This window comes from Austrofundulus limnaeus, unplaced genomic scaffold (assembly GCF_001266775.1).
Source record: "Austrofundulus limnaeus strain Quisiro unplaced genomic scaffold, Austrofundulus_limnaeus-1.0 Scaffold1263, whole genome shotgun sequence".
In the NCBI taxonomy this organism is placed as follows: Eukaryota; Metazoa; Chordata; class Actinopteri; order Cyprinodontiformes; family Rivulidae; genus Austrofundulus; species Austrofundulus limnaeus.
In genome coordinates this window covers 31,960-42,828 of record NW_013953665.1, presented here as the reverse complement: position 1 = coordinate 42,828, position 10,869 = coordinate 31,960, and the positions used below count along the sequence as shown (strand labels likewise).

Here is a 10,869-nt window from a genome sequence, read left to right as displayed (position 1 = left end):
TATGTTACCGCTATGCGGTATCTAGTTTTTTTTTTTCAGTGATTTTTGGTCAACCGTTGCACAAAAACGGCTACATCAATCATTCTGACCTACACCCAAACCACTACAATTTTGAGATGCACCTAGTAGCATGACATTTATTAGGAATAAAGACTTCTGAGTTCTGGTGCATTTGTGCGTGCGGGGGGTCAATATGTTACCGCTATGCGGTATCTAGTTTATTTAGTAGTGATTATTAAGTTAGTTTAATATGGACTTCATCTGGACTTTTTAGACTGCCCTAGTGTTATGTATTGTTATTGCTGCTAGCATCTTAACATATAAAAAAAAACATAAGAACAAACACTCACCCAGGGAAAGACCAAGTGATGGTCATTGTGGAGACATTTGGTAAAGAGGTTGTGGATCCACCCATTGACAAAAAAGTGATAGGCTTTCATCTGCTGTTTGGTGTAGATAGTGCCGTCTGGCATACGGAACCAGAGATTTTAATCCGCTTGGCACTCCTCTTCACTTTCCTCTTCTAATCTAAATAACGGATCACCAACTTCCTTGTCAAAGTCCTCATACTGTTTATTTTCCCTGCATCTCTGCTTTTGAGCTTCCCTCCCATCTCTGCAAAAGTTCTGACTGTGACTCGGTCCATCCGTCTGCATTTCGATCTCCATCAGCTCCAGCTACATGTTCATCGCCTATTTGTTTTGACTCAAAGAAACTAAAACTGGCTTAACTAAACTGTAAACACACGAAACTACACCCTAACTATAAGATACAAACACACTAAATATTATACATTTCTCAAAACTCATTGCTCACTCCTGAGTCACTCTCTCCATCATCGCCAAACTTTGTTCAACTTTCGACTCTTTTTATATTCTTCTTTCTGTAGATATTTTGCTGCTTGTCTAATAATTTCAAGCATCAGTCAGAAAGGAGTTTGGGAGTTTTATGTTGGTTCTGTGGGGTGGATTGAGGTGTTTTTTCCACGGATCTGCCTGTCTTTTGCAGCCATGTACTGCAACACACTTTAAATATGATGAACATTTTAATAATTTATTTATTGTTTTATTTAATTAATTTATAATTATTTATTAATAATTCGATTTAAGCGTCTGAAGCAGATGTAAACTACACAATACACAATGGGCATTTTTTGAGATGGCAGATCCACCGATACTTCACTTCCTATCCTGTATCTGCATTTTGCGCTCTCGCAGTACTGCATTGTGACATCACGTGAAACCAACCTATAAGAATGTTTTGCTGACTTACAGTCGAAGCATAACGGTGGATTATGGTGGAAAACAATTGAAATAGTGTGCAGATGTCAAGATGCAGTCAGGTCCAAAGGAGCGGATAGCTGAAGTGAAGTTCCTGCTTTTTATTCAGCACTTTAGGCTCCCCTCAGCCGTGTTATAGCTTCCACTGAGTGAGTTTAAAAGGGTCAACTTTAACAGGAGCTGTACTGATTCTGAGAAGAGTGTCTTTTTTTTGAGGATCAGGAAGAAAAAAGCCAGAGGTGGCTCTGCTTTTTGTCTTCATATGCCTCCATTCATTCAAGAAGTGGGGGGTAACACTTGGTGGTTCAAACTCCAGCGGATGGCAAGTTTGACTTTCAGAGTCATGATTTTCATTAGTTAAATCAGTCATGTTCTTATTTTCAACTAAACATTTAATCCAAAATATCAGATGCTGCTTCACACTTTATTTCAGGTGTATATAGATTAAGAAGTACAGCATTTTTTTTATTATTGCATATATTATGCTTGTGAAAAATTAAAAACATGTCTGCAAATTAATTATTCATGATGGCTATACTTATTTAATTGTGACTAAGAAAATGCATTGCTGGCATTTGTAGAGTCTTGTTTTGTTTATTTGCTGATGGTTTTTACTTTATTCTTTGGTAGTACTGATTAGATTTTGTTCTTTGTGGGAATGTAACTCCAACCTTTCCGTACCTTACATTTCTTTTTTATGAGAAACCAAAGGTTGTTGAATATTTTGACACACAGTGTCGAGCAGAAGAAAAAAACCCCCACTGATTATATTCATCATATTTTTGTCAAGTTTCTCAGCCACATCCAACATAAAGCCATTCCTGCTGTGTTTGCAAGTCAAGAGTTTACACAGGCTCAACATCAGGTTCTCATGTCTGCTGACCCTGGTTGGTACTAGTCACACAAACATTAACACATATGGGAGGTATGTCTGATATATTCCTGCGTTTGATTCTTTGAGCTTGTGGCAACTTTGAGAACATTCCTACCCCCAGCTCTGTATACTCATCTTCCTGACTCAAGCCTGGAGCCAGGAGAGGGGACCTCTCTGATCCCAGTGTAGAACGTGTCTGGGTCAAGCAATGAGGAAGTTCAGTGTTTTGCTCAGAGACCCTTCAACATGCAGAGCTGAAGACTAAACCTTCAATTTTGGAAGCTAATCCTTACTTTAATCCTCCTTGGATAATAGTTGTGGAAATCCAGGATTGTGGAGCTAATTTTTGTCCTTTTTAGTATTTTGTTGTATTTTATGGGTCAAATGGTTTACCTGTTATTCCAGAAAATAATTTCATGAGAACATTTTAATTGATAACTTAGTTTTGAAGTCTATACAGTACACCCAGGCTGACAGTTTTTATGGTGTTTTTTTAAAATAATTTATTTGGTGTACCAATTAGAAAACACTGACTAAATTTGACTGGATGCAATGCATCTAAAGCTTCCTGTTTTACTCTGACCATAATAGATTGTGTACAACACAAACTTGTAAAGGGTTTTTTAAACATTTTCAGAAATCTTTGTGACTGTGATTCAGTGGAGGTGATAAGTTTTGCTCAACATGATGTGACATGGGATCCTCTGAGTCCTGGGTTGTGCTTGACCTGAGATCTTGGCAGCAAGTGTTTTAGATTCTGTTGCTTCAGGTGTTCTGCCCTCTTGTTGCAAACACTTTGGATTATGATCGTGGGTGTTTGGAAGCAGGGATTTTGTTTTGTTCCTCAATCTGATCTTGCGTTTGCAGTGTAGCTGGGAGTGTTCTTGGCATCGGGTAGTGTGCTTGGTCTTGCAGCCATGTTAAGATGGGTGGCGTGTCCAAGAAACCTCTACATAAATACCACAACAGAAGGGTTCTAATAAAACAATCTTATTTACCTCACCTGGCTGCGACTTTAATGTTTTGGCTTTTGAGTTTGATGCCCTTTTTAGTTTTAATGCAAGTAATCCTTCGCCTCTGAAGCTCAGGAGGAAAATGAGAAGAAAGAAAAACACGAGGCCTGGATTGATTGTTTTCAGTGGGGCTTTTTGAGATCCCCAACCTCAGAGCCTAGCCTTTTAAGGCAGGTTTATTTTTCTGAGCCAGTCATTTTTCCTCCTATTTACTCCCACATTTGTTTCAAATTCACCTTCTACAAAAGTTGTTTACTCAGTATTAGCTGACCTACTTGGTTCTTACACAAACACCAGGAAGCTACAGTAACCCCACCCCCATCCCCAAAACTGGCCTTGTGCCACAGCATTGATATCATGAAACCTTCTTGTAAGTCTACACTCTTGGAAAAACACTATGGCTTTTCTAATTCAGAGCACTGACTTTAGCAACTTTTTTTTCAATCTTCAGGTATATTTTTTCAATCTTCAGATATATTTACTGCTTTTCTGTTCATTAGTAAACATTTTTACTACCAATCAGCACTCTTTTAAATAATTTTAACATCTTGGAACAAAAGCAGTAAATACTTGCATTTCTTAAACAATCTTTTTTTGTGTGTACTGTGCGTGTATTTCTAAGAGTGTGTGTTAATCTTCTCAGGTGTTCCAGGACCTGGGTGTGTCCGTTCTATCTGGAGCATCTGAGGGCTACAATGTGTGCCTGTTTGCCTATGGCCAAACAGGATCTGGGAAGACGTACACCATGATGGGCACACCGGTGAGATGAAATCATTATCATGTCACATTATACTTTTATTGTGTGAATGCTGAGTCATCATTACACACTCATCTTTTATAGTTTCATCCATGCATGTTTCACCCTTGGAAAAGAGATCTTGATCTCAATGCATTCTTACCTGGTTAAATAAAGGTGATTGGTTGATTGTCTGATGCATTATTTTGCGATTAACTAGGGAAGCACCAATACCAGTTTTTTCCTCAAACCGAGTATGAGTACTTCACTTTGGGTACTTGTTGAGACATGAGTACTTACTGAGTTAGAACCTAAACATTACACAGTGATTATAAAAACCAGGGATTAGAACCTGGTGCTAAATCAGATCCATATGTTTGTCAAAGCGAATCTCACTGTAAACCAGTTCTCATTCCTGGTCCTCGGGGATCATTATCCTGCATGTTTTAGTTGTTACCCTGCTCTTCAGTAGGTTTTTAAGTTCTGTAGAAGCCTCCTGTCCCTCACTCATTCTTTTAAATTAGGTGTGCCAAAGCAGGAAAACCTCTAAAACATGTCTGATAGTGGTCCTCGAGGACCAGGATTGAGAACTGGTCTATACGGTCGTGTTGCGTTTCTCAGACTTGTACATCACTGAGGTGGTGGTATACAGATCGATTCAAATAATTATACTAACCTCGAGTCAAACAGTTTAAATCTTTCTCTACAAGATCAAGTACAGAACAAAAATCCAGTTGCTTCATCTTTCTTTTCTATAATTTTCCATGTCCTGGGTGACTGAGAACCCACAGAAACCCCTGATAGTAACGTGTAACTGTGTCAATACTGTTCTGGATTCTCAATACTTTTAGCTTTTAGCTTGTTTTGTGCTCATTCCAGCCCGCCCTCTGTTCATCTCGCTTTAGTTGCTGTTCTCATTGTTTTTAACGTCAACAATTCAGTTTTAACTTCCTCAGCAGTCTCAGCACTCATTCATCCTGCATTTTCTTAAAAAAATACCATTTCTTTAACTAATATTACAGGACAAGTTGGAAGTAATGCAACTACATTTTTTTCTTTTGTATTTTTATTTTTTCTCAGGACTCCATTGGTCTGACTCCCCGAATCTGCCAGGTATAAAGATTATAATTTATGCAGGTTATAATCTGAGATAATTGAAAACATAAATATTGTTTTTATGATGTTGTTAGTAGGCTCAAATAATTTACTTTTTTTTCTTTTCAGAGTCTCTTTCATGCTGAAGACACATTACCTGATGGGCAAAACTCAAGCAGAGTAGAAGTCAGGTGGGTTATTGTGTGACTTTGTTTGATGTTTCGTTATTTGCATTGAGCAAAATTCTATTTAAAAAAGGAGTTTCCATTTCTGATGATTATCAATTTAATGTTAAATTTGTTGCTTTCCACGTTCCCATTGGTATTTAAGCTACTCATTGCAAACTATGAAATCAAACATAAAAAAGGTTATCATGATACCTAATGGTGCAGATTGAAAGTGTTTTCTCTAGTAGTCTTTTAGATATATTGATGTACAATTTTAAAATGTGAGTATGCACTCAGTGTAAACAAAACAATTTTACCTGCAAAGTATACTTAACAAATCTGAGTGTAAACGTATACTGATATATCAAAACTGTCAGACTTCTGCATGACAAGCAGCTCTTCCATGGATGCCACCATTGTCCTATTTTCAGTAATTCCAGCTGTTTTCATAAGTAAACAAACACGTTGGCAGCTATTCACAAATTTTGCTTTCAATTTTTTTATGTAAGGACACTGAAAAAAAGGTGCAAATTTATTTATTTCTGTATCATATCTTTTTTGTGACTTAAAAAAACCTTTTAAAATAATAACTTAAGGGAGATGTTATTCCCTCCTGCAGTTTCTTGGAGATCTATAATGAGCGAGTAAGAGACCTGCTGAGAGGAGGAGAGCAGAAGAAGAGAGCTTCCCTGAGAGTTCGAGAACATCCTGAGAAAGGGCCCCACGTACAAGGTGAGTGTCTAAAGATTTTGTAACTACAGATGCACCATTTTAGTTTTGTGGGCCGATACTAACTACTGATACAGATTTTTGTTCTAAGAAACAGAAACAGAATGAAAAACGTTCATTAAAATTTCTAAATAAAAAGGAAAGAAAGGAGAAAAAAAACCCTTTTGCATCAATCAGTCCGATCTTGGTGTAGTTTATTCACAAGGATTCTTACCTGTAAAGTAGGTGGTGGATATTGAAGTTGAAAAGCAACTGCAAAACACAATTTTCTCAGAAAAATAAATTGCAAATAAATTTGCTGCTTGCCATAAATAGGCAACTGGAGTTTAGTGAAGTTGGTAGTTCGAAGCTTACCATTTATGTTAGAATTTATTTGAATAATATAAAAAGGTTACTTCTCCCTTCATGTTTTATCAGATATTTTCCCTTTTTTGTGGTTAAAAAATTGTCTGTGTTCATAATAAAATGTTGAGGGTAAGACAACTTCTCCAGAATCACCTGCAGAGGACTGGACTTTCTCTCTCTCTGTCATTCCCTGCAAAAAATTAAACAAAACAAAATGATCTTTTAGAATTTATTTACCATGTCCTGGATGACTGAGATTCTACACCTTATGATTTTTGTGCACCACATTACAGGAAGTTGTTTTTGTTTACAAAACTTTTATTTAAAACATTTTAAAAAATCTAGTTTAAACCTCGATTGTGCAAAGAAGAGGTTATATGTGAGCAATATCCATGAAACCCCACCATCTTCTCTTATTTAAACCTAACTGAAATTGGACTTAAGCAGAGCAGAAACATGTCTCATGAGAAATGTAACATTTTTTTGGTTACCTCTTCCAAACTGAAGAAGAACCATCCAACTTCTTATCAGAGCACAGTTAGAAAGCCTGCCTCTCTGATGGTATGGAGGTGCATTAGTGCCTCTAGCATGGGCAGGTTATATATCTGGAAAGGCACCAACAATGCAAAGACATATAACAGGCTTTAGAGTAATACATGCTTCCATTCAGATGTGTTTTTCAGGGAAGGCCTTGCATATTTTAGCAAGAAAATGCTATACCCCACACTGCATCCGCTTTAAAACTGGCCTGCCTCCAATCTGAACCTCTCACCAATCGAAAACATTTAACACATCATGAAATGAAAAATCTGGCAAAGAAGACCCAAGTCAGATTTAGGAAAATACAATCTGATGGATACAACTTCACCTTTCAAAAAAACTAAAAAAAAAACTTAAAAAAATTCTTGCAGTCAAAAGCTTTTACACAATATAGAAAAGTGTTAAACCCAAGTGAAAGATTTCCAATTTAGACAGAAGTCTTGGGCCTCGAGGAAAACTTTACTTCATTTAATAAATTAATACAATTCTTTTGTAAAACATATTCTTGAAACAAAAAATAATCTTTATTCAAACAAATAACATCATAAAAACGTTTGTGTTTTTAATTAATGTTTACGAGCTTTGATCTTGTTCATAACAGTTACCTTCTTATGGCGACTGAGAGGGAAAAGTTATAAAATAACTTTTTTTTTCTGTCCCATACACATAATTTGTAAAAAGAATCATATCATGATTTAAAATACTTTAATATTTCAGCAATTATTAGTGGATTTTATAAAACCATGCTCCAAAAACAGTTTAAGTTTTGTACTTTTGGCTTTCTTATCCCTTTAACTCCACGTCTGTTTTGTTCTCTGTTTCTTTTTCCAAACGATCCGTTCTGTGTTTAAATCCCAACATCCAGTCATTGTGCAGGAGAAATCCCAGCTGTCCAGAGGAAGTGAAGTCATTTCCTTCTGGTTCCAAGGAGAGCGCTTCATCTCTCTCTCTCTCTCTCTCTCTCTCCCACTCTTACTCACACTCACACACAGTCATACACACATGTAGGAATGCGCAATATAAACGATATACGGTAGAAACGATATAAATTTGTCCTATGATAGAGATCTGTAGTCTACCGGCCAACCGCGCAATACTTTTTGATGATGTAACCGGCTGGAGTCAAAACAGAGGAAGCGGGAAGCAGCGTGGCTGAGAGCGCAAATGAAGAGGGGGGAAAAAAAACACCTGAACCGGACCTGGTTCGAGTGTGCTAAAATTAACGCTGAACTGTTCACATATTTACGTGACGGTGCGTCGGTCGGATGCCGGCCGACCACACTGCCTGCTGCAGGAGGAGCGCGCGCCGCGGCACATGGTGACGCAGCGACGCAACAGTCAGTGCAGGTGAAGTAGTGTTCCAGGACGCACAAAAGCTCGCTGAGTCTGGACCTCGTTTCTCCCGCAGTCATAGTGCGACGACGCACGGCCGAATGCGTGCGCACGCCGCACCCACTTCGTGCACGTTCCAAAGCACGACTATAACTCAGCCTTTACTGTCTCCTTGTACAGCGGAGAGCTGCTGTGGGTAAGGCTGACAGTCAGACTGTCTTTCAAAAAAAAAAAAAAAAGTAAAGCATAAACGGGATGATTGTCACCCTGCCGGAGCGCGCACAGATTAAACAGGTGGAGTGCAGAAAAATAATCTGCAAAGTGTGTAGAAAGGAATAAATACAAACAATTTGTTTTACCACCTTTAAACAAAGCAGGTGATTCCAAACACAACATCCAATGGATGCAGATTTCTATTACATTAAAGTTATTGTATGAGTGTGTGTGTGCGCGCGCGCACGTGTGCATGTGTGTGATATTTGATTTAACCAGGTACGTAGATCTCCCTTAAATTTAGATTTTTATGGGAGACTTAAAAGTGTCCCTTAAAAAAGGAGATTTTAAGGTCTAAATTTTTTTACCTATACATATTTATTCCACTCAATTAATGTGTGATTTATTTATTTTCTATTATAAGTTCTATATCGTGATATTTATCGTTACCACCACCCATCATAATGTATATCGTTATATGAATTTTTTGCCGTATCGCACATTCACACACACATGTACGCATGCGTCCACAAGTAACATTAACTGGGCAGTTTTTAATCTCCTCTTTTTTTAGCTTTTTACAATCTAATCATAGACTTATTGTCAGTTTTTTACAGTGACTGCAGAAAGGAAGCAGCTACATGGGCACACTTGGTCATCAGTGGGCACATTTTTTTACAACCCTAAAAGTCGACGTGATTCATGCTGCCTGGAAGTAGAGCTTAGTTGAAGTATTTGTAAAATTTATTGGTTGGGGGGAAAAAATTGCAATCACCACACAGGAAATATTGTTGTGTAAAGTTTCCTGTTTGTGTGTCTGTGTGTGTTTGTGCTTGTTTTCTTTCTCCAAACATTCTGAGCTTTCCAAAAGGAAACTCGTGTAAAAGTGTTAATTTTTTATATAATATTTTGCACTAAGTACCTGAGTTCTGTAACTAGCATTTTCAAATTAAGTAAATAAAAATAGCGTCCTTTGTTGTTTTTTGTTTATTTTTATTTTTTTTCTTTTGAATATAGTTGTGTTGTAATTAGATCCTAGTTGTGTAATCATCTTTCCCACACATAATTAAACAAAAAACCTTCCTCTGTTACTTTAATTTGGAAGGTTCTGGTTGTTTGGTAGGATTTCTGGTGGTAGTGATTTGTTTTTGTTTATCTCTGTTCAGACCTTTCCCAGCATGTGGTCTCAGACTACAAACAGGCCATGGACCTGCTAGAAGAAGGTATCGCCAACCGGATGACTGCTGCGACCCACAACCACGAAGCCAGCAGCAGATCTCATGCCATCTTCACCATCCAGTACACACAGGTCACCATCGCTCCCACATTTTCAATAAGCTCTAACTGTCACCTTACATTTGGGTTTGCCTGGAATTAGTATTGAAATTTATTCAGCTCAACTTGCAGCATTGTCACGATTATTTAAGTTTTACAGACTAATGCAGATGACTATTGTTTTTTTTTTTCCTCCACAGGCAGTTTTAGAAAATAACCTTCCTTCAGAAACTGTCAGCAAGATTAACCTGGTGGACTTGGCTGGGAGGTAAAACTGCAGCAGGTCTTTTTTCCCCTCTGTTATTGTTAAAAGTGCCCCCTGGTGGATTGACTGCCGTCTTTAGATTTTCTAAATCGATATGATTGGGAACCACATTTATGTTGTGTCTTGTAGTGAAAGAGCAGACCCCCGCTACTGCAGGGACAGACTGACAGAGGGTTCCAACATCAACAAGTCCCTGGTCACGCTGGGCATTGTCATTTCAGCTCTTGGTAAATTAAGTAACTCTTAAAAAAATAGGTTTGAGTATTTATAGTTTTGTATTCATATTGCACAGACCTGCATTTTTTTCTTCTATTTATTTTACATTCTCTGCAAACCCTTGAATCTTTTTTTTTTACCTCTGCAGCCCAGAACTCCCAGATGTCAAGCAGCTGTCAGAGTATCAACAGTGTGGCCTCTGAGGGTGATGGCAGCATGTTGGGAAGCCACAGCAGCTCTCTGTCTGGAGGAGGTGGAGGCGGGAGAAGGCTCTGCTTCATTCCCTACAGAGATTCAGTCCTGACTTGGCTTCTGAAAGACAGCCTGGGTGGCAACTCCAAAACCATCATGATTGCAAGTGAGTACTCCAAGTTACAGGCCCTAGCCTTTCTTAGAAAGAATATATACTTAGCACAAAAATGAAAGAAAATTGTGTTTGGCAGATTATTTAATTGTTGTAACTATTCTTTGAAATAAATCGGAGGCACAGCAGGCGGAGAAGATTTGGCAATTTTTTCATGTGCAACCCACATCATCAGCTCTACTGCTCATTCCCCAAATGCATGTTCCTTACAAATGTGGCACCATTTAAAAGGGAAATGAACAGGCTTTCTAACAGTATAAGATTTATTGTCAAGAAGCATTGGGACTCATGCAAGAACCGTTCGTACGCACAGATTTGTTCTTAAATTGTGCGTACAAGTGATTTAGGAGAATTTGTGGCATTCACCAATGTTTTCGTATTCTAAGATTTTTTTCAGATACGAACAAAATTTACGAGTGGTCCAG

At 37.9% G+C, this 10,869-nt stretch overlaps 1 protein-coding gene across 6 annotated transcripts in view; it reads left to right on the top strand.

Annotated features, from left to right (window-relative positions):
- The window catches only part of stard9 (StAR-related lipid transfer (START) domain containing 9), a 51,453-nt gene that overhangs the window by 8,855 nt on the left and 31,729 nt on the right, over positions 1–10,869 (top strand). For 5 of the 6 annotated variants that reach the window (XM_014031504.1, XM_014031502.1, XM_014031501.1 and 2 more), the window contains exons 4-11: positions 3,811–3,927; positions 4,984–5,016; positions 5,128–5,189; positions 5,785–5,897; positions 9,491–9,633; positions 9,800–9,867; positions 9,994–10,091; positions 10,229–10,438. In XM_014031504.1, the coding sequence (XP_013886958.1) occupies positions 3,811–3,927; positions 4,984–5,016; positions 5,128–5,189; positions 5,785–5,897; positions 9,491–9,633; positions 9,800–9,867; positions 9,994–10,091; positions 10,229–10,438 (844 nt within the window). The remainder of the gene's footprint in view (positions 1–3,810; positions 3,928–4,983; positions 5,017–5,127; positions 5,190–5,784; positions 5,898–9,490; positions 9,634–9,799; positions 9,868–9,993; positions 10,092–10,228; positions 10,439–10,869) is intronic. The other variant, XM_014031505.1, reaches the window with a different exon arrangement.